The 24,960-nt window shown below is 39.9% G+C and overlaps 1 protein-coding gene across 1 annotated transcript in view; it reads right to left on the bottom strand.

Moving 5' to 3' along the window:
- The window catches only part of Nudt3 (nudix hydrolase 3), a 103,095-nt gene that overhangs the window by 36,190 nt on the left and 41,945 nt on the right, over positions 1 to 24,960 (bottom strand). Inside the window, exon 2 of the mRNA XM_026383398.2 lies at positions 12,205 to 12,315. Coding sequence (XP_026239183.1) covers positions 12,205 to 12,315 — 111 coding nt within the window. The remainder of the gene's footprint in view (positions 1 to 12,204; positions 12,316 to 24,960) is intronic.

The following is a 24,960-nucleotide window of genomic DNA, read 5'->3' as shown; positions in this document are numbered from 1 at the left end:
TCTCTTTTAATTTACATCAATTTATAACTACATATGCACTTTCTCATTTAAAATATTTATTTTTTAGTTATAGGTGGACACAGTATATTTTATTTTATTTTCGTGTGGTGCTGAGGATCAAACCCGGTGCCCTCATGCATGCCAGGCAAGCAGTTTACCTCTGAGCCACAACCCAGCCCTGTACTTTCTCATTTTAATATTTCTGTTAAATATATTCCAAAGGTTAAAAACCTTCATTGGCTTTCACTTATTACTTAGGAGATGAAAAAAGGAAAACTATCTTCTTCTAGGAGGCTGGAGTTTCAGTTTGAGCTCGAAATCTGGAACACAGCTGATTCACCTAATTAAGAACAAGTTTTAGTTATTTTTCATTATTAGCCTTTCATTATTATTGTTGTTATTGCTTTTTTAATCCATAAGCAACTTTAACATTTTGAAAAAACATTTTTTAAAATTAGTTGCCTACATTGAAAGATCAGGAGATCTCACTTGAGAACTCATCTTTCAGGATTCCCTGGAGACGGCTGAGGACCTGGCCACGTGACGTTTCCCTCACCTTCCCAACTTTATTAAGGTACAACTGGTGAATAAAATTATATATAGTCAATGTGCAGAACACAATGTTTTGATGGATGGATGTGTATATGCCTGGTCTTAGCTGCCACATGACAGCTGGCGGGGCCTCAGCAGGGGCTGCCGTGAGGTTAGGGCAGGCTCTCCATACTTTGCCAAGCCCACACACGCTGCCAACTGCCTGTCCTCCTCCCTATATGGTCTATAACTTTACCTCTCCTAATTCCCCAAACTGTTTTACTTATGTTAAAATGATTGAAAATATTCTTTTTTTTTTAAGAGAGAGTGAGAGAGAGTGAGAGAGAGTGAGAGAGAGAGAGAGAGAGAGAATTTTTAATATTTATTTTTTAGTTCTTGGCGGACACAACATCTTTGTTGGTATGTGGTGCTGAGGATCGAACCCGGGCCGCACGCATGCCAGGCGAGCGCGCTACCGCTTGAGCCACATCCCCAGCCCAATTGAAAATATTCTTAATTCATTCTTTTTTTCTTTTTCTTTTTTTTTTTTTAAATATTTATTTTATTTTTTAGTTCTTGGCGGACACAACATCTTTGTTTGCATGTGGTGCTGAGGATTGAACCCGGGCCGCACGCATGCCAGGCGAGCGCGCTACCGCTTGAGCCACCTCCCCAGCCCTCATTCTTTTTTTCTTAAACTAGAATTCAACTGAGAAATGCTCTCACCACTGAACTACATCCCAAGTCCTTTTTAAAAAATTTTTTAGATGTAGTTGGACACAATGCCTTTATTTTATTTATTTGTTTTTATGTGGTGCTGAGGATCAAACCCAGGGCCTCACATGTGCTAGGCGAGCTCTCCACCGCTGAGCTACAACCCTAGCCCCTCCCCAAGTCCTTTATATTTCTGTTTTTTAAAAAATATTTTTTAGTTGTTGATAAACTTTATTTGTATGAGGTGCTAAGAATCGAACCCAGTGCCTCATGCATGCTAGGCAAGCGCTCCACCACTAAGCCACAACCTCAGCCCCAATTTATTTCTGATTTTGAGACAAGGCCTAAATTGCTGAGGCTGGCCTCAATCTTGAGATCCTCTGCCTCAGTCTCCTGAGTAGTATGGATTATAAGTAAGTATGCACCACTGTGCCTGCTATTATTAATATTTTAAAGTTTGCTACTAAATGACATATATTTTGTGACTAAAGTTCTAGATTTTTAAAATGTTCTTTTTTTTTTTTTTGGTACCAGGGATTGAACTCAGGGACACTTGACCACCGAGCCACATCCCCAGCCTTATTTTGTAGTCTATTTAGAAACAGAGTCTCACTGAGTTGCTTAGTGCCTCGCAGTTGGCTGAGGCTGGCTGTGAACTCCCAATTCTCCTGTCTCAGCCTCCCAAGCCACTGGAATTACAGGCATGCGCCACCACGCCTGGCTTTAAAATGTTATTTCTTTGATAAATTCTGTGACACCCTACCATCTACCTTCTATTCACAACTGCTTGGGCCTGGTAAAAAGTAAACACATACTGAGCTTACACTGAACCTTCACTTTTTCTCACTCCACATCCAGTTAAACATTTATGAGCTTAAAAAAAAAAAAAAGTGACAAAAGAATTTCTTAAATTACTACCAAGTAGTCACAGACTTTAAATGTTATACTCTTGTGTAACAGGAGACATGAAATTCTGCTTTCTTGTTACAGACAATTTTGAGACCATATGGACCCTCTTGATTGCTATAATATAAATATAAAACCAACCTTTTTCCAGGGACAGGAAATGCATAATAGAGGAATTGGGATTAAATACACACACACACACACACACACACACACACAATACATACATATATATGGGTCTTAACTGAGTGTCTCTCTCTCTCTCTCTCTCTCTCTCCCTTCCCCCCCCCCCTCTCTCTATATATATGGCAGAGTACTCAGTAATACTGCCTACCACTGAGTCACATCTCTAGCCTATTTTTACTTTGAGACAGGATCTCACTAAGGGAGAGGGAGAGGGAGGGAGAGAATTTTTTTAATATTAATTTTCCAGTTATCGGTGGACACAACATTTTTTTTTTTTTGTATGTGGTGCTGAGGATCGAACCCAGGCCGCATGCATGCCAGGCAAGCGTGGTACCGTTTGAGCTACATCCCCAGCCCAAACATACAGATTTTTAAAATAAAGTTCACTATGGCATTTTCTATGTTCTTATCTGAAAACGCAATGAGACCAAGAAGGGTTACAATAAATTCTTGTCAGACTTCCATAAAACAGATTAGGAGGACTGAAAATAATTAAGAAGCAACTCTGAACTCTTTTTGTGTGGTACTGGGGATTGAACCCAGGGCCTTGTGCATGCTTGGCAAACAATCTACCACTGAGCTACATCCCCAGCCCTTAAAAAAAACTAAGTTACACAGGGTAGCCTCAAACTTGCAATCCGCCCTGCCTTGGCCTCCCAAGTAGCTGGTATTATAGGCATGTACCACAGCAAACAGTAGCTCTGAACTCTTGAGGTCCCATTAGGGATGTAAACTTGCTTCTTGGCAGTGGTTCACAAGTCCAGTGACCACTGGTCCCAGTGACTACAGTAATTGAACCCAGGAGTTTGAGACCAGCCAGGACAACATAACAAGAACTTGTCTAAAGAAGGGAAATGGTCTTAATAATAAACATCACATTAGGTATCAAGACTTTCAAACTTTTTCTTTAATAAGGCTGATTAAGTCAAACATGCTGTGAAATTTTTACATACATGCATTTTACATAAATTCTGACAGTCTATGAAAAGCTTAAGGGAGGATAGTGAGGTATAGGAAAGATAATGAGACAGCACTAACTTGAAAAAATTTCCAAGATGGTGAGTTTTATACATTAAAGTGTATTGTAGTAAGAGAGAAGCACAGAGAAGTGCAACATTAGGGTTAGAATTCAGAGAGACAAAGTACACATTGTCTTGAGGTGAGCCTATGTCCCAGGCTAATTAGGCTGTATACAAATGCTTTATGTACTTAATTTTCTCTTGCTTTGTTTTTCAGATGTTCTCTATCTTTTTGATAATGCTCTTGGTTTGACTGAGGTGAGAAGGGGTGAAAGGAATGTAACCAGAACAGAGGCAGAGGGTTTCAGAGCCAGCTTCTCTTTTCCCCTGTGATAAGGGTTTTACCTTTCCCATTGAACTTAGCAAGAAAGAATACCTAAGGACCACACAATGAGGTGCCTTTCTTTTATAACTACAGAAACTATCATATGGATGTTCACACAGCTTTTGTTGCCCCGGGCTAGGAATGCACTGTTGTAAGGCTCACAGCAGGCCCTGAGAAAAAGTCTGGTCCCTCTAACCCTGTGAGGGTCACTATAATAGGATTTTGATTGTGAGCAGCTAAAACGTGGAGGGCAGTTTATAAAGGAGAACCTTTCAGTTCTTCCTTTAAGTGTTGTTAAAGATGTTTCAAATTATGTTTCTGAATTCAGCCAATATGCTGAATATTTTAAGCTGAGTTGAACAAGAATAGGGAGAGTTTAGTAGTGATACCTAGGCCTGAACATGCCATGATAAACTACTTAATAATCTCATTCTATTCATGCTTACATAGGATTTTTTTTTGGGGGGGGGGGGTACTGGGGATTGAACTCAGGGGAACTTGACCAATGAGCCACATCCCCAGCCCTTTTTTGTATTTTATCAAGAGCCAGGGTCTCACTGAATTGCTTAGCACCTTGCTTTTGCTGAGGCTGGCTTTAAAAAAAAAACAATTTTTTTAATATTTATTTTTTTAGTTTTTTAGGTGGATACAATATCTTTATTTTATTTTTGTGCTGAGAATCGAACCCAGTGCCTCACGCCCGCTAAGTGAGCATGCTACCACTTGAGCCACATCTCCAGCCCAAGGCTGGCTTTGAACTTGTGATCCTCCTGCCTCAGCCTCCTGAGCCACTGAGATTACAGACATGTGCCACAGTGCCTGGCAGGAATTTTTTTTTTCTAGTAACAAAATTTATGTTCAATGCAGAGAATCTGATAACCTACAAGCTGACCGAAAGATAACCAATGTGAACATTCTGGTAAACATTCTTTCAAGGAGCACAGCATTAGGAGAACAGTTATTCAAGCTAGAGGTCCTGGCTTCAAGTCCTACTGTGAGTACAAGGCACAATTTGGGCAGATCATTTAATTTCACTGAACCTTAGTGTTTTCCCCTCACCTGTCAAATGTAGATAATAACAGTTACAATGTCACTGCATCATACAAAATGCTTTAGAGCAGACTCACATGCAGTAAGTGTGTAATAAGTGTTAATTATTATGCTGTTTACACAAATGGATATACCCTTTTCTTTCCCACCAAATGGTTTCACATCATAAATCCTGTTTTATCCTGCTTTGATCCCTTAGAAACGTGTTGCAAACATTTTTCTGTATGAATAAACACCTTTACCACATACACAGAAGCCTTGGTGAAGTTGCAGCAGGCAGTACTTAATTAAGCAGGGTTGTCTGCTTTTATATCACATGACCTCACCACTGTGAGCACAGCTAAAGAGTAAGAAATCAGCCAGGCACTGTAGCACACCCCTGTAATTCCAGTGGCTCAGGAGGCTGAGGCAGAAGGATCACCAGTTTAAAGCCAGCCTCAGCAGATGTGGGGTACTAAGCAATTCAGCGAGACCCTGTCTCTAAATAAAATACAAAATAGGGCTGGGGATGTGGTTCATGCGAGTGCCCCTGAGTTCAATCCCTGGTACCACCCCGCAAAAAGGAAAGAAAAGAAAAGATCAGTTTTTCTAGTGAGCAAACATCTTTCTTTCTTTTTTTTTTTAATATTTATTTTTTAGTTTTAGGTAAACACAATATCTTTATTTTACATTTATTTGGTGCTGAGGATTGAACCCAGTGCCTCAAGAATGCTAGGTGAGCAATCTACCACTGAGCCACAACCCCAGCCCCTAGCAAACATCTTTCAATCCTAGAAATATTATTTTAGAATTACATATAGAAATGTTTAAGTGAATCGAAATAACAGTAAAATATTTTTTGTGTTAAGGAGACTAGAACATGCATGAGGCCCAGGTTCAGACCCCAGCACCACAAAACAAAACAAAACAAAAAAAAAAAAAGGGAAGGAGCCTAGACACATTTTATGATTTTGTGATGTTTGTAAGAATCAACCTATTTGTTAGACTGGCGCTCTTAGAATATCACATTAAAAGAGTATTACTGAATAATTTATTTATAACTTGTGATGTTAAGCTGGAAATCTTAACAAGCTTATATACAGTATGGGAATATTTAAAGAAATCTAAGACTTGGCCAGGCAAGAGGGCTCACTCATATCTGTAATCCCAGCAACTCAGGAGACCAAAGCAGGAGAATCACAATTCAAGGACAGCCTCGGCAACTAAATGAGACTCTCAAAAAGACTAGGAATGCTGGCCTGGGGCTGGGGCTCAGGCTCAGCAGTAGCGTGCTTGCCTAACACGTGCAAGGCCCTGGGTTCGATCCTCGGCACCACATAAAAATAAATAATAGAAAAAAAAAAAAAAGAAATAGGGGATGGGGTTGTGGCTCAGTGGTAAAGCGCTCACCTAGCACATTCGAGATGCTGGGTTAGATCCTCAGCACCACATAAAAATGAATAAAATAAAGGTATGGTGTCCAACTACAACTAAAAAAAAAAAAAAAAAAAAAGACTAAGAATGTAGCTCAGTGGTATAATGTCCCTGGGTTCAATCCCCAGTGCTTAAAAAAGAGGAGGCAGGATGAGGAGTCTTGGACTCATTTGTAAGTTTAAGAGTCACAAGTTTGTTTTTTTTTTTTTTTATTAAAGAGCTATGTAAGTTTTCTGTTTAAATCAGACAAATGAAGTTTTTCAAAAGCACATACACTAAAATAATTAATGCCATTTGAAATGTGAAGGTTATCAATTAACTGTTATAGGTATTTATAACAGTTTATAAGGACTTTTGAAAGCAATTATAAAATCTATGCTTAAAAACAAAACAATAAGATCTTCAAGCACACAGAAGAACTTAGGTTTTGACTATATTTTAAAGTAATATTAACATTTTGAAAACTGAATTTCTAAACATTGCTTTCTATTTTACAGGTACATGGTCTTAAAGGACAATAAAAAATACCTATCAAGATCCTCCCTGGGACGGGGCTGTGGCTCAGTGGTAGAGCACTTGCCTAGCATGAGTGAGGCACTGGGTTCAATCCCCTACACCACATAAAAATAAACAAATAAAATAAAGGTATTTTGTCCATCTATAACTAAAAAAAAAAAAAAAAAAAAAAAAAAAAATTTTTTTTTTTTTTTTTTAAAGATCTTTCCTGATTTCAAGGCTAATTCTCTGTTGATGGATGTGGACCTGGAAAAACTACCCTCCATTCTTTTTTTTTTTTTTTTTTTTTTTTTTGTACTGGGGATTGAACTCAGGGGCACTCAACCTCTGAGCCACATCACATCCCCAGCCCTATTTTGTATTTTATTTTAGAGACAGGGTCTCACTGAGTTGCTAAAGGCCTTGCCATTGATGAGGCTGGCTTTGAACTGGTGATCATCCTGACTCAGCCTCCCACTCTATTCTATTTTGTTGTAAGCCAAAGAATTGTAACTTTTATTGTATGTACAACATTTTATTTATTTAGGATCAAAGCAGTTAACATTTCTTTATCCTTTCAATGATTCTGAAATAAAGTATGGGGTATGATGAAATGAACTCTCCTTTGTTTGCAGGAGAAAAAAATATGTAAGGTTAGGCAGGATTCATAAGGGCTGAGAATGGCAGAGGGGCTTAATCTCAAGATCAGGATTCACTTCAAGATAGGATAATGAATAGCAGGTAAGACATTAAGTATATGAGGAATATAATTTAATGATCTGTGCTGCATATTTTATTTCCTTGTTTCACAAACACTTTTTTTTTTTTTTTAGAGAGAGAGAGAGAGAGAGAATTTTTAATATATTTTTAGTTTTTTCGGCGGACACAACATCTTTGTATGTGGTGCTGAGGATGGAACCTGGGCCACATGCATGCCAGGCGAGCGCGCTACCGCTTGAGCCACATCCCCAGCCCAACAAACACTTCATTTCTATTTCTCCCTATCCTTCCGTTTACCCACAGAGGAACGGAATCAAATTTCCAAGGAACGGGCTGGGGTGGTGGCTCAGTGGTGGAGCGCTTGCTTCATGTGTGTGAGGCACCAAGTTCTATTCTCAGCACCACATATAGATCAATGAATAAAATAAGGTACATCAACAATTAAAAAAAATTCTTTAAAAAAAAAACAAATTTCCAAGGAACAAATGGTAAGCATAGTACCCTATATCCTTCCATACTCACTCACTGCATTTCCTATTGCAACCAATGACATAATAACTGTTATTATCTATTCTACATCTTAGCTGTACTCCTGTAATGCAAGCTAATTCAAATATAACACCAAACCAAACAAAAAACAAACAGCAATAGTAACAACAACTAAGGCCAGCTTTCCTGGGACAGATGTCAAATCCAAGCAAGCATTACAAAAATAGAATTGTTGAGAATTCAAATTATACTACAGAACTATAGGAACAAGAACTTCATAGAGGCTGGAGATACAGCTCAGTTGCAAGTACAAAACCCTGGGTTCAATCCCCAGCACACACACTCACATTCAAATAAACAAACAAATAAATAAAAAGTCATGGTACTAATATAAAAGCAGACACATAGAGCAGTGGTACAGAATAGAAGACACACAGACAAACCCAGTCATCTGATCTTTGACAAAGATGCCAAAAACAAACATTGGAGAAAAGTCAGTCTTTTTAATAAATGGTGCCAGGGAAACTGGTTATCCATATGTAGAAGAATGAGACTAGACCCTTCTCTCTCACCCTGCTCAAAAATCAACTAAAAATGGATCAAAGATCTATAAGTTAGACCAGAAACTATGCAACTTCTAGAAGAAAATGTAGTGTCAACATTCCAACAACTTTCTCAACAGGACCCCTAAAGCTCAGAAAAAAATGCCAGGAGTTAGTAAATGGGATGGCATCAATTTAAAAATCTTCTGCATAGCAAAGGAAGCAATTAAGAATATAAAAAGAGGGGCTGGGGTTGTGGCTCAGCATAGAGCGCTAGCCTAGCATGTATGAGACCCTGGATTCGATCCTTAGCACCACATAAAAATGAATTTAAAAAAATGTACAATACCTTTCTGTCCAACTACAACTAAAAAATAAAAAAAAATTTAAAAAGAATACAAAAAGATAACTTACAGAATGAGAGAAAAATCTTTGCTAGTCACTCTTCTAAAAGAGGATTATATCCAGAAAATATCATGAATTCAAAAAACTTACCACCAAAAAAACCCAAGACCCAATTAATAAATTGTCAAGATTCTTAACTGTAGTCAACAGAAACCAATCTGATTAGTTCAAGAGAAGAATTTGTCAAGCAATAAATAAAAACAGCTTACAGAACCATTGGGAGAGCTGAAGAAACAGACTGCTAGGCAAGGTGCCAGGAACAACACCCCAAAACACACTGCAGACTGGGCTGCCAAGGGAGCTGCTCCCTTAAGGATGGACCAGGAAGCTGCCAAACAAAAGGCACCAGCCAAATCAGGAAGCTGACACTATAGCTGCCAATTCAGACCACATCTGCTCTGTCAAAATGTGTGTCACCAAAAGGATGGGCCGGCTACCCTCAGAACCTGACCTGCTTCTCTCCTTGTGACTACCTTAAGCCGTCTTGTGCAAGTGCTTTACATCGGGCAAACCTCAGTTCACCAGGGAGACTTAGTTGAGACTGAGGAGAGTGTGGGAAAAGCACTTTTGAGTGTTCTAGTCTCACCATGTCCCAAAGGAACTACAATGGATATGCAAACAGCCAATCAGAATCCAGCCCTTACAGAGCAAGTTCTCTCCACACCCCATGGAGAGGAATTCTCAGAACACTTCTTTATACAAATTCAATATTCTAATACAGTGGGTTCTCAAATCATCTGAGGATCTTATTTAAAATCAGATTCTGAGGGCTGGGGATATAGCTCAGTTGGTAGAGTGCTTGCCTCACATGCACAAGGCCGTCGGTTCAATCCCCAGCACCACACACACACACACACACACACACACACACACACACACAAAAGTAAAATCAGATTTGGAGACTAGGTCTGGAGTAAAGCCTGAGGTTTTCTGTTTCTAACAAGAAATGGTGACACAGACAGTGCTGGTGGAGCAGCCACACTGAGTTTCAAAGGCTCTCACCGTTTCTGTTTTTATTTAAACAACTTTAAAAAAAAATCTTTCATCACTGGTTTTATAAATAAAGCTTTACTGAAATGCAGGTCCATTTTGTTATGTATTATGTGTTATCTCTGGCTACTTTTGCCTTACAATGGCAGAGTTAAGTAGTTGCAACACAGACTGTCTGACCTGCATAATGAATTTTTCCACTCTAAAAGTATATATTATCTGTCCATTCTTTTACACTATAGAATGAGGATATAGTGTCACATTGCAATATAAGTATTTTTAACAAGATAAAGATTTTATCTTCTATTGGTTATGCTTTTAAATTGTTTTATATTCAAGTCTTAAAAGGCTTCTGAAACCCTAGTCAGTAAAGGCTACCATTTTTTTCTAATATTTATTTTTTAGTTGTAGGTAGACATAATATCTATATTTTATTTTTATGTGGTGCTGAGGTTTGAACCCAGTCCCTCATGTGGCTGGAGGGGCACTCTACCACTGAGCCACACTCCCAGCCCAAGGCTAGCAGTTTGTACACAGAACTGTCATTCCCTTTGCTGGGGCCTAGTTTAAGCATGGGCTTATGAAGCAACTCTGGACCACCAAACATAAAGAGTCTACAGGGGTATTCCCAGGGAAGGTTTCTTTCTTCCAAATAAAAAGAGACACCCCCTAAGGCAAAACTATTTATCCTGTATTTGAAGAGCATGTGAAGGTGGAACAGGAGAAGCCACATGGTGACCACAAGGAGAGGAGCTCAGGAACAAAATACAATGTACCAGGGATGGTGGAACAAAAAGGTGGGAAAGCCCGGGGCTCTTGGTACCGCTGAGTCAGCCAACCTGGGACTTGTGATGTGATATGATAAACCTGTTATTGAATAATAAGGACATATTCTTTTCCCCTGCATACATCTTAACAGATAAGAGTCACATATTATTTACAAAGGACATTCATACTCATGTTCTCATTTGAACCTCACTCTATCTCCCCTCCTCCCATGGTGGAGTAAACAGGAAGATATTCAAGTGAGGGGCCAAGTTCAGAGAGTTTAAAACTATTTTTTTTCCACAGGTCACGTAGCTTTTAACTAACAGAATGAGAAACCAAGATTTCCATGGCTGACTTCCTTTCATCATACACCCTCTGGATTCCATTTGGTTCCACCAGGTTAGTCTCCTCAGCAGCCACTGTGAGAACGCCTTCTCATGTCTACTCTGTTGATGTTTATCATTTCCTGTATCTAATCATTTCCATTTTGGGTATTTCTTCAGAATCTGCATTATTCCAGCCACTGTTCCATCTAGCACAGATCTATGTATTAATATTATTCTTTATTTATTTAGTATGTGTATTAGGCTCAGGAAGAGGGGAATTTTATATGGGAAATATGATTTTTGCCTTTGGAGATTACAATCCAGTTACAGATACCAAATACAAGATAAAATGAGTTAGACATAAGCCAATGTAAGCCTGTAGGAGTTTGCAATGAGAAATCCTAGGATGTTCTTAGGATACAATTAGTCTAAGGGGACCTCAACAAGAGCTAGACCCAAAACAAATGTAGAATGTAGACTAGCCCTAATGTCACTTTATATGTTAGTCTTAAATGCCCTCTAGAACAAGGAAAGGGATTTATGTGTGCCAGGGTAAGAACATGAGGACAATAAACCTTATACAATTAATTATGAGTCCTAAATGAGATACCATAGGCAGAGCAGAGCATGGTGTTGCCACAACAGGCTATGGAGAAACATCAGTTCCTTCCTCTTGATTCTAAATTTCAGTCTGTTTCTCAGCTTCCTCCAGACTGCAAAATCATGAAATATGGGAACTAAGGGCCCATGACTTGACTTTTTCTGTTTATTTGGAAGAATCTTATATTATGGCCTAGGAACTTACTACATGTATGTTGAATACCATATGACTAAATAAAAAAGAAGATGCTGTCATTTTTTCAAGCTGCACCATTACCAGCTCCGGCTAACAGAACTGTTGCTTTAGCCACCATTTATTTCATGGCTAGGATCCAGGAAGCACAGGAGAAAAGGGTCTCTTCTTCCTCCTCATCCCAAGGTTAATGAGAATGAGCTATTATACTAATGCAGACTGTTTTGTTTCTTAGGGCTGATACTTGATCCTCTGCCACAGGTAACAGGCAGTGTTGGAGGAGATCCATGGAAAGTCACAAAGGACTGTCAGGTATCACTGGATATAGTTACTACTACTATGAGTGTCTGATAAACATTACCACGTCACACCCAATCATTCCTTTAATCAAGAAGACACATGGTAACCTTAGATGGTATCTCTGTGATCTTAAGTATGCTTATTCAGTGGGTGGTGATACAATAAAGAATCACACAGATAGGACAGGCTCATGGTCACGAGGTTCAGCTGCGCCCTTTGCTTCAGTACATACCTCCTCGCAAACTTCACGGACTGCTGCTACACTTGGCTCCTCCTCAGGCTCCATGCCACCTCCAGGGACAATCCATCGGTCTGGATGGCGACTACTGCTCACCAGCAGCACCTGAAGTCACAGAGGTCACACGGAAAGGGTTAAAAATTTTAAAAGACATTTGGACAAATGTAGTTTAAACCCCACAAACACTGAAGTTATAATTAAGACCCATTCCTTATTTATGCCTCTCCAAATTGCTTTTTTATAAGATAGGTTTCTGTTTCATTTCAAAAGGACACTCTGCCTAGTAAAAACAGAAGGGTACCTGCTTGACCTCTCCTCAGACTCAGTCCTCAGTCTCATCTCCTCCCTGTCCCTTTCTCTAAAGCCCACTGAACATATACCTGACAAAGTTACCAAAAGACAACTTTAAAAAATGCTACTAAAGGGCTTGTAAGCACCAAGAAAGCTGCCGGAAGGCACCCTTGGCTGTGGTTGCCACCATGGTCCAATGCTTTCCGTCCACAGTTCTCCCTCTTGTGTGTCCAAATTCTTGTTCTATCAGGTGGCCACAGGCCAATGTAGCTCACCATCCTGTTCTCTAAGCTCTAAGGGTGTAATGAGAACCTTCCTCTATGGGAGAAGCAGAATATTATTTTTATCATTCTCTCAGAGGAAATAAATCCGGACTTTTTAAACTAGGAAATGTTATTAATGGAAAGAAAACTAAACAAACCACATACCAAACACTGTCATAAAATATAGTTTCACTAATTAAAGAAAAAAGAATACAGCTTTAGTAATTGAAACTTAAACCAGTATTCTGATCACAGCTGAAATAAAATTTAAATGTCTCTACTTCCTTTCCCTTCCCAACTTTGGGACAGATGCTAAGCAAAGTCAGTTGGACTCTAATTGGAAGGTAGAGTTGGATTGGCATTATTTCTAAAACTAAAGGAATGCTTAACTATTCCTGAATCTCCTCTCTGATGATGATGACTGGGCCTCCCTGTTCTAAGCCATTTTCCCTGTGAGCTCTTCACTTCTGCTCTGCAGTCATTCTGTTGCCCTCTCTGGCCCATTTACCCCAATGCCTTCTGGTCACTGACCTTCCAGTCATTGCCTCTCTCCCCCTTGAGGTCTCTCCAATTAAGGGGCTTTGGAAATTCTATCCTCATCCTTAATTCCTGTTTCCCTGCCATGGCAGATTCTCCCGATTCTCACCTACAACACCTGTGATGTGCAAACTGAGTGGAGACCATGAAGTTAGGGAAAGGGCATGAACCCATATCTGTTACAAACTGAAAGAAATAATGTCTTACATGTAGTATTTTGAAAAAACTATGTAAGTTCTGCTTTGATTAATACAATGCAGAATAATTTCACTTTCTATGAAATCCACAGTAGTTTTTTGTTGTTGTTGTTGGTACGTATGTATGTTCAATTAAAGAATACTCACAGTATAACGCAGAGGCTCCATGAAATTTTGCCATTAAAAAAGAGTCCCCTACTTCAGATCATATACAAAATTAACTCAAGATGAACCAAAGTTAAATTTAAGAGCTGAAACTAAAAAAAAAAAAAGAAAACATAAAGATTAAATCTTCATGATTTTGGATTTGGCAAATTCTTGAATATGACACCAAAAGCATGAATAACAAAATAAAAAATGACAAATTGGACTCTATCAAAATTTAAAACTTCTAGGCATCCAAGAACACTGTCAAGAACGTGAAAAGACATGGGGCTGGGCTGTGGCTCAGTGGTAGAGCACTTGCCTAGAATGCATGAGGCAGTGGATTCGATCCTCAGCACCACATAAATATAAAATAAAGATACTGTAACCACCTTAAAAAAAAAAGAATGTGAAAAGACAAAAGAACAGAAGAAAATAACTGCAAATCATGAGTCTAATAAAGTCACAGTATCTAAAATATAAAAAGAACTCTTACAATTCAACAAAAGACAACATTTCCAAGAAGACATACAAATGGCTAATAGACACATGAAATGATGCTCAGCATGACTTAGTCATTAGGGAAATGTAAAATCACAATACTTCATACCCATAAGGATAGCCTTAATACAAACAAAAGGGACACAACAAGTGCTGGCAAGCATATGAAGAAACTGTACATTGCCGGTAGAAGGCAAAATGATTCAGCCATTGTGAATAATTTTGAAAACAGTTCGGTGTTTCCTCAAAAATTCACATAATCTGGGTGCACTGGTGCATATCTATAATCCCAGCAACTTGGAAGGCTGAGGCAGGAGGATCGCATATTTGATGTCATCCTGGGCAACTTAGTGAGATGTTGTCTCAAAAATTAAATGGGCTGAGGGTGCAGCTCAGTGGATAAGCACTCCTGGGTTCAATCCCCAGTACCAAAAAAAAAAAAACAAGTTAACATAAAATTACTGTATGACCAGAACTGGGGATAAGGTTCAGTTGTAGAGCACTTGTCTGCCATGTAGGAAGCCCTGGCTTTATATCTCCAACACTGCACACATACAAAACTATTACCACATGACCTAGTAATTTCTAGGTATATACACAAAAGAACTAAAAATAAAAACTCAAACAAAACCCTGCACATAAGTGTACAAAGCAGTGCTATTCAGAATAACCCAAATGTCTATCAAAGAGGATGATATCCAAACAAAATATAGCTGGGTATGGTGGTGCACACCTGCAATCCCAGAGACTCAGGAGGCTGAGGCCAGCCTCAGCAATTTAGTGAGGTCCTAAGCAACAGTGAGACCCTGCCCCCTGCCTCAAAATAAAAAATAAAAAGAGTGGGGATGTAGCTCAGTGGTTAGGTGCCCCTGGGTTCAATTCCCAGTATTTAAAAAAAAAAAAAAGAAAAGAAAAAAAAAGCAGCATATTCACACAATGGAATATTATTTGGTCATAAAAAGAATGAACTGCTGACACACAACATGAATAAACTTGGAAACACTACACTACAAGAAGTCAGACACAAAATGATTCCATTTATATGAAATATGTACAACAAGTAAATTCATAGAGAAAAAAACAGACTGGTTGTTGACAGGGACTGGGAGGGAGGAGAAATGGTTAGCAAGTGCTTAACTGGCACAGGTTTTATTTTAGGGAGACCAAAGTGTTCTGAAAGTAGATAAGAAGCAGTAAATATCAATGAATTATTTACTTTAAAACAGCTAATGTTATGTTACATGAATTTCATCTCAAGTTTTCAAAACCCAGTTTTCAGATCGTGAGCTGGGTGTGATGGTGAACATGCCTGCAATCCCAGCAGCACGTCTGCAATCTAATCGATGAGAAAAAGCAGTAAAATCAATTAATCCTTTACTAATTTGTTATATAAATGACAACAAAGTCCCTCTTCCCCTGCCTCCTAGAAAAATGTTTTCCAGCCTTTCTAAACCTAAGCATGACTTCAAAGGCTGACTAGGTCCATTCAGCCAAGGCTTAGTCCAAATGGGAACATTTCAAAGGTAAAGCAAAGAAAAGGAAAACTCTGACATAAAATATAACCAATCAATTTTTAAATTTCAATCATTGTGAAAGAGTAATTGGTAAATCTAGCTTGTGTTATTGCTTCGCACATTCAAAGCTAGACTATGAAGTAAGACTATCTGTAATAACGCCTCATTACTTTTAGTCACACTTCAAAGCAAACACTATTACTGGTAAATAGCTCTCCTCAGTAAGTTTCCTTGACAACCTGTTGAAAACTTACTGCCAGAAACCCCAAAACAAAAGAGAAAGCTGTTTACTTAGGCAGGGCCTTACTCCTTCCTGCCTTGTAAAATGCTAAACGGTGTTCTGGTCAGTAAATTATTTGTTGGGGGAGGGGGAAGATGCCGGGGACTGAACCCAGGGCCTTGAACATTAAATTCTTATCATGAAGTTTAATTTCGACACACAAAATAGTCTAAAAAATAAATTAAGTGACAAAGTTCCTAAAAGGTTCCGAAAGTAATGTGCTAAGGGGGGAATGCTAGAATTTATCATTTGTTCAAAATATATTCAATAGGCACTATCACAAGCCAGGACTGGAGATGCAGAAATTAAAACCACTGCAATTTTAAGACAGATCATAGTGGAGTACGGTCAACCAAGAACCAGACCTTTATGAAGCTTTAGTCATTGAGACAGGTGACAGCACAGAGATGGATAAACACACTGTTAGGCTCATGATATAGTGACTGTATACAGCAGGCAGGAATCAACAAGGCAGGAACAATTTGTTTTCCATGTGGACACAGAAAGAAGATCATCATATCAACTACGACACCCATGTACAACAAAAGAATTTTTAAAAAAGTGAGAATGATAAATCTAATGGAGGGAGAGAGAAATACAGCAATGTTTTATTTCTTAATTACTTTTCCTTTTTTTTTTTTTTTTTTGGTGGTACTGGCTTTGTACATGCTAGGCAAGTGCTCTCCTACTGAGCAACATCCCCAGTCCTTTTCTCTTTAAAGTTTGAGACAGGGTCTTGTTAAGTTGCCCAGACTGCCACCATGTCCAGCAAGTTTTTTAAAGAACATGAAAAGCATATTTCCTGCTCTAAAGGTATCCAGTGGACTAAGAAAAAAAAAGCATAATTATACAGAGTTGGGAATGCTTTGGTTGAGTTATGAACAGGGCACCACCACGGCATCATGGGAAGAGAAGAGACACCTACTGAGGCTTTCGGGGAGGTGGTGGAGAGATAGTAAGAGAAGTGACTTAAGCTGAATCCAAGCTCAAGAACAGTTATTCAACACCAACAATAACAACAACAAAAATCGTTCAATGGCTACTGTGTGTCCATGTGCTTATAACACAAAAGCAAAGTGGTTCTAGTCTCAGCCCTTAAGAATTTAAAGTCAGCAACTGCTTACATGTCACTAACTGGCAGAGACCAGAATGCTCACCAAACAGTCCATGTTCTTGCCTACAGTATTTCCACCTCTCTTGCTGTTAGGTGGGGCCATGTGACTAGATTGGCTAATGAAATGTGAGAAGGGACAGGTGTCACCACTGGACTGTAGCAGTAAGAAGCCCATCCAGTCTCTCTCCTCCTTTGCCCCAGGACCCAAGGACACTGGGAGGTCCAGTAGGTGGAGCTACAAGCCTGGGCCCCTGTACAGAGGAGTGTGTGTGTGTGTGTGGAGTAGAGCCTCTTAAAACCCATGACTGACAGGCATTGTAACAAGCAATAAAACTCTTAGAGTGCTAAAACAATGATTTCAGGTCAAATTTGTTGCATGTTAACCTCGCCTGCTCTGATTAACTTCGAGAGGCAATGAAATATCTAAAGATCTGTTCTGGGTCTGGGGATGTGGCTCAGTGGTATAGTGTCAGCCTAGCAGGTACAAGGCCCTGGGTTCAATCCCCAGCACCACCAAAAAGAAAAAGAAAATTTTTAAAAATCTGTTCTGTTGCCTGCCTCACACCTAATAATATTGGCAAAGAGTCTGACCCATATAAGCAATCAACAAATGTTTGCTAAACAAATGAAAAGAATGGACCAGTGACAGAAAGAACAAAGAAATGTTTTGAGAAATAAGGGCCAAGGGGCTGGGGCTGTAGCTCAGTGGTAAAGCGCTTGCGTCACATGTGTGAGACACTGAGTTCGAACTCAGAACCACATTTATTTATTTTTATAAAGATACTGTACATTTATCTATCTCTCTATATATATACATATATATAGAGAGAGAGAGAGAGAGAAAGAGAGAGAGAGAGAGAGAATAAAAAAAAAAGAAATGAGGGCCAAGAGGTAAAAAAGGCAGGGTCCAATTATAAATACTTTGGATTGAAAGCAACAGGGAAGTCACTGAAGTGTTTTTTTTTTTTTTTTTTGTGTGTGTGTGTGTGTGTGTGTGTTTAATATTTTTTTTAGATGCTGATGGATCTTTATTTTATTCACTTATTTATATGGGTGCTGAGAATCGAACTTGGTTCCCACACATGCTAGTCAAGTGCTCTACCACTAAGTCACAACCCCAGCCCAGTCACTGAAGTTTTTGAAGCCTAGAAATGGCAATGTGGGTTTCAGAAAGGTCACTCTGGCACTGAGATGGAAGAGGCCTGGTGATGGAGGTTTCTGTGGTAATTCAAGTTCAGAATGATAAGGGCAGTAGGAAAATAGAGTTGGAAGGAAGTGACAGATTTTCAGATACATCCCAGGAAGAACCAATAGGACAAGGAGTAGGGCCAGGGCACAGGAGTACTACGTACTGCTCAGGGACTGGCTCAGTGGGGAATCTGCCTCCAAGGAGACCATGGAGAGGAGTATGAAGAAGGGAAGCACAGGAGGGGTGGGGAGGCTGGTCTCTGAGCATGCGCAGTGTGACGACCACCGAGTATTTCAAGTGGTCTATCATATAAGTGTGGAACTGGAACTAAGAAAAGGAAAAGTGACAGTGATTTGGGAAACAAGTTTCAGAATCTCCCAGTCAGGGTGAGGTTGACCAAGGGGCAATACATGCATAGGCAAAGCCCCAGCTCCGGGAGCCTGCCCCCTTTTCCCACCCACCCTCCAGGCCCCCGATTCCACTGCTGAGGGGGTAGGTGTATTCCAGACACCCCAGGTTAACGATCAGGAGATATTTCCCTTGAAGAGATTAGTCTATGTATGATGACGTGTCGCTAATTTCTGGAGAATGCCACACAGTAATGTACCTAACAACCTCATTTCCAACAATGCAAAGCCCTAGCCCTCAACAGTCCCCCAGCACTGCCATTATGGCCAGAAAGCTCTGCTGGCACCCAGGTGGCACAAGGACCACATAACCCCATCAAATCTGTGATATGCCCTGTAGACTAGTTCTACAGACAAGCCCTTTTTCATCATGTATGTGTCCCTTCTTAATAAAATACCAACATCAAAATGAATAATTATTTGTATCTGCTTGGATTCTCAAATAAATGGAGGTCTACTATATTTTCCAGAATATTTTAAAGAACAGATGTCATACCTGCTTGTGCACAATGATCCATAAAATGTTTAAAAGATGAGTAAAGTTAAGTATAAGGTGAAGTAACTTATTAAAAGCAAATCAATAAATTATCATAGGGCCCAGAACTAGTACTTTCAGTTCCTAGAGTTTTAAAGCCATTTAGCCTTTTTTTTTTTTTAATAACAGGGATTGAACTCAGGGGCACTCAGCCACTGAGCCACATCCCCAGCCCTCTTTTGAATTTTTACTTAGAGACAGGGTCTCACTGGGTTGCTTAGTGCCTCACAGTTGCTGAGGCTGCCTTTGAACTCTCAATCTTCCTGCCTCAGCTTCCTGAGCCGCTGGGATTACAGGCATGTGTCACCATGCCTGGCCATTTAACCTATTTTTAAAATAGCTGCTTAAAATTCTTAAAAGTTGTTTTTTAAATACTACACAGGCGCTCAAAAACTGCTAAAAGCAAGAACTACTAAATATAAACAATTTACAAAATGCCTTATAAACATCATTTTTCTTGCCTACATGACTAGGTTGTTTATTTAATAAAAGAATAAATTTCCTAGCTGGCATGGTGGCACATGCCTGTAATCCCAGCAGCTCTGGAAGCTGAGACAGGAGAATTGCGAATTCAAAGCCAGCCTTAGCAACGTAGCAAGGCCCTAAGCAACTTAGAGAGACCCTGTCTCTAAATAAAATATAAAAGGGCTGGGGATGGGGCTCAGTGGTTAAGCGCCCCTGGGTTCAATCCCTGGAGGGAGGGAGGGAGGGAGGGAAGGAAGGAGGGAGGGAGGGAGGGAGGGAAGGAAGGAAGGAAGGAAGGAAGGAAGGAAGGAAGGAAGGAAGGAAGGAAGGAAGGAAGGAAGGAATTTATTTCCTGCCTACTTACAGAGAAACACCATACAGTGCAAGTGAACAGACATTCTGTCAGTCTATCAGTTTCTACCTTGGGAGCAGCAAGAATGATATGAAAAGGTAGTCACAGACACAAATTATTATACACAAATACCATCCTTAAGTATGCATCCCCAGGGTGTGGGATATAACACTAGACAATGACTACCTCTGTACAGTACAATTGGGGTCCCTGAGAAGGAGGTGTGTCACTTTAAAACCTCGGGTACAGCTGCCGTATTTTAGAACAAGCACTGAAGACTTATAAAAGACCCAAGAAGAATGCCAAGCATTATTTCCTAGGAAATTTCTGAAAGCCAAATGGAGTGAATGGAATACTTAGAATGCTCCAGTTTCTTGGGGTCATTAAAACAAATGAAGGAATGGCATTCCTGACATCCATAAACTGCATTATTTTCCCACACAGGCTTAGAGCTATAGGAAAGTACTGTAAAACTCCTGCTCGTTGATAGGCTGATTTTGCCAAGTCTTGTACTTGATGTCTTCCAAAATACAGGTTCACAAAGGAGGCATTCTCTATAAGCTCAAAGACAGATATTGCATTCAAAAATAACATCAATGTATTAATCACATTTCAACCCGATTTAAGATGTCAAAGTACATAGTGTCCACTTTTTAGAAGAGGATAGTCAAGAAACCTGGGAAACCAGTCTGCCTTTAATACATCCATCACACAAATACAAAGAAAAAAATTTCACCTCCCTAGACTTCAGCTTCTTTAGGTTTGAAATGAGGTGTCTAAAGAATCTCTAAAATCCTTTCAGCACTGGCTTGCTATCATTCTAAACTTACACAGGTGCATGTGTCTAGAATTGTGGTTCCTAATTCCTCTACTTATTTTGCAGTGCTGGGGATCATTTTCAAAAGGCCCAAAAGGACACAGTGAAAAGCAAGCCTTCTCTCTTACATCTGTCCCCAGAGCACTTCTCGTGAAGACTTCTGAGGACAGTAGAGCATATAAGTATAAATAAACATTTATTTATTTTCTTTCCTCTTTGTTAACCATATAGTAACTCATTATATACATTGTTCTATTTTACTTTTTCATTTAAATCATGGAGACAGTTACATCAATACATACTGAGGTCAGTCAGTCAGAGTATCTATTGACAGGGTCTCACTATCCAACTGGTCTTAAACTCCTGGGCTCAAGTGATCTTCTGGCCTCAGCTTCCCCAATAGCTGGAATTCCAGGTACACACCACCACACCCAGCTCATTTTTAAAATATAGTAAAACTTTATTATAGAAAAATTCCAAACATACATAGAGAAAATATAATGAATTCCCTAGTAGTCACCATCACTTCAACATTTATCAACATCTTGCCAATTCTTATTTAACATTCATTCCAAATACTGTTTTAAGGTCTCATGAAAGAGCTATGTTCTGTATGATTATGCAACCAGCTTGTGATATAGTAAATTCGTTATTTCCATTTGGTTTTCATTTTTAGGAACTGCATTTTGTTATAACTGAAATGAAATTCACCTGTTCTGAAAAGCAAAGACTGTCAGGAAAGGATTCTGTGAGCCTGACTAATGTACCCACCTGAACTCACACCTCTATAAAGATACATATTTCCATCTCCCCCAGAAAGTGCCTTGTGCTGTCACTGTGGCACATGCCTGTAATCCTGGTGACTTGGGAGGCTGAGGCAGGAGGATTCTAAGCTGAAAGCCTGCCTGGGCAAATTAGCTGAAAATAAGAAATAAACAGGCCTGAGGATGTAGTGTGGGGAGCTGCCCTGGAAGAACACACCTTTAAGCCCTCCAGGGTTTTAAACAATTATTGTGTTCCACAGTAACTTGGGTATTGCCCCAGCTCATAACAAGGTGTGGCATCACCCGCTGGGGTTGAGTTACACTCACCTGTTCCTTTGTAATCCTACCCTTTCTGCCTTTTTTGGATAGAATGTTCTAAGAAACAGCACCCCCCAAAATAAAAGCCCACTTCCTAATTCTCTCTCGTAGGCCTCTCGTGACCTTCTCTTGCCCCCCTTCTTGGGAAGCCTGAGGTAAGAGACAGGGACCATCCTGAAGCTCACATAAAAGGTATTCTGTATCTATGTGGTATTTTGCGTCACCCCAAATTCACCCAAGTAACTGCGCTGACAGGGATGGCAATGTAACTCAGTGGTAGAACATCCCTGGGTTCAATCCCCAGAACCACAATAAGAAAGAAAGTTCCTTGTGCCTCCAGTGTTCTCAGTCCCGAGGTAATCTCTGTTGTGATTTGTACCACCCCAGATTATTTTTGCCCATTCTGAACTTTTCATATAAATGAAATCATACAGTAATCATCAGTAATTTCAATATATAGTTGTACCATAATTTATTTAACCAGTCCTCTCAATGAACACCTTGGGTATTCCCAATCTTCCACTATTAAAACAAAGTTACAATTAATAGCCTTATACATGAGCCATTTGCCACATATGAATATACTGGTAGAAACTCTAATTAATTGAATATTCATTGAACATCAACTCAATGCCAGTCAATGTTCTAGGTACTTAGGATACAGCAATGAGCAAAACAAAGGTCTTGCTCTTGTGCTCACAGACAATCTAGTGGGAGAAGAAGACAGACAACAAACAAACAAAAATAGCGTCATCTGTCAATAGCTCCTAAGAGAAATTAAGACTGAGTGAGGAAGCAGAGATTAACAGAGCTCTCTTTAAACAGCATGGGTCAGAGGAGGCCTCTCGTAAGAGGCAACACCCAGAGAGAACTGATGGAAGTGAGGAGGCAAGCCTTGGTTCTCCACAGGAAAGGGCATGTCAGGGAAAGTACCCCTGGGAGCAAAGGTCCTGCGAAGGAGAGAGGGACACGAGTGGGGCAGGTCACATATCATTTCTCCAAGAGGAGAAGCAAAGATGGCTTCCACTAAGGAGGTAGCAGAGCAGGGGTGAGCAGCAGTGACACTCCTGACTCCACTGCCAAATGGTGGAGGCAAGAGAATTCCCACCAGGGACTGCGATGAGGAAAAAGAAGGAAGCTCAGCTGGACGTGAGTTCCTGCAGGGACAGGCAGGCAGGGCAGGGCAGGAGCTGGATTTCACCCAGGTAAAGCCCAGGTGCCAAGGGCAGTGGAGGGCCGAGTCTGCGGTTCAGGAAGGAGGGCAGAGCTGAGGTTCACATCTGGCTGTATATGGAGCTGGACAGGATTCCCTAGAGCAGTCCATGGCTCTCCGGACCTGAGCCCTTAGAGCCTCTTCATGTTTTAGAGGAGCCAACAAAGGATCTGAGAACAACAATCAGTAAGAGTAAACAACTCAGTGGAGCACAGGTGAAGTGCCCAAAGGACCTACGGGGCTCAACGCCACAGAGGGGTCATGTAAGACAAGAACTAAGGACAGACCCCTGGAGCTGGCAATGTGGAGGTTACTGACATGTGACAAGAGTAGCTTACGGAACCTGAGACAGGAACTGCCATGTCAAAGACAGGCACATTTGTAATTAAATAAATACTGATGTTTTGTCATTCCTGAGGTTTGTGCGAGTCTATGTGCCTCCCAGTAGCCCATGAGACTGACTGTTCCCACAGCCTCTCTAACATTTTGATATTTGCCAATCTGATAGGTGAAATACAGTGTTCCTGTTTTAGTTTCAATTCAAGTTTCTCTTATTATGAGGGGAGTATGGCATCTTTCATATAGTTAAGAGTAAAATGTTCCTTTTTTTTATATCTTTAGCTCATTTCTTACTGGGCTATTGATCTTTTTCTTACTAATTTGGAAAAACTCTTTATAAAGGTATTAAGTAAATTAGCCTGGTGATGGTCAACACTTGCTCAGAAACATATACAATGTTTGTACATTGATCTTAAACCTATGCCACATTTAGTTCACTAATTAGTTCTAGTAGCTTTTGGTAGATTCCTTAGGATTTTCTACATAGATGATCATATTGAATGCAAATAAGAGTTTTACTTCTTCCTTCCTAATTTATCCTGATTTCTAAATCCTGCCTTACTGTACTGGCCAAGACTTTCAAAACAGTGATGAGTAGAACAGGGCATTATCACAAAAAGTCACAGAAAAAAAACCAGGATTAAGATTAAGGTGATACATGTCTATAATCCCAGAGACTCTGGAGGCTGAGGTAGGAGGATGGCCAAGTTTGAGGCCAGCTTCAGCAACTTAGCAAGACCCTGTCTCGAAATAAAAAAAATAAAAAGGGCTGGGGATGTGGCTAAGTGGTTAAGTGCTCTGGGTTCAATCTCTGGTACCAAAATAAAACAAAACAGGCTCAAGATGTAACTTGGTGGGCTGGGAATACAGCTCAGTTGGTAGAGTGCTTGCCTTGCATTCACAAGGTCCTGGGTTCTAATCCCCAGCACCACAAAAAAACAATCTCACAAAAACAAAACAAAAACAAAGAAAGAAAGAAAAAGAAAAACAAAAGAAAGATACAGCTTGGTGGTAGAACATCCCTAGGTTAAATCCCTAGGACTGGAGGGGAAAAAAAAAACAGGATTGAGAATTCCTGATTAAGTGTTTCTATTCTTGTGGTCAGACCACTGCTCAAAGACTCACGTGCAAACAGATGTAAATATGGAGAAAAAGTTCATTACAGACCAAGAAGTTTTAATTATTCAACATCCAGAAAATTATATATAAATAAATCTTATACAATCAAACATCTATTAAAGGAACCACAGACACTGATGACACTGGTTGTCTATGAGGAAGGAAATGGGGTAACTGGGGAAGACAAGTATGGCAGAATTTTCCCTGTATCTTAAGCCATCTAAATTCTTTTTTGGGGGGGGCAGGGTACTGGGGACTGAACTCAGGGGCACTTGACCACTGAGACACATCATCAGCCCTATTTTGTATTTTATTTAGAGATAGGGTCTCACTGATTTGCTTAGCGCCTTGCTTTTGCTGAGGCTGGCTTTGAACTCATGATCCTCCTGCC

The sequence above is a fragment of the Urocitellus parryii genome, chromosome 8, assembly GCF_045843805.1.
Source record: "Urocitellus parryii isolate mUroPar1 chromosome 8, mUroPar1.hap1, whole genome shotgun sequence".
Classification (NCBI taxonomy): Eukaryota; Metazoa; Chordata; class Mammalia; order Rodentia; family Sciuridae; genus Urocitellus; species Urocitellus parryii.
This window is presented reverse-complemented; position numbering and strand designations above follow the sequence as displayed.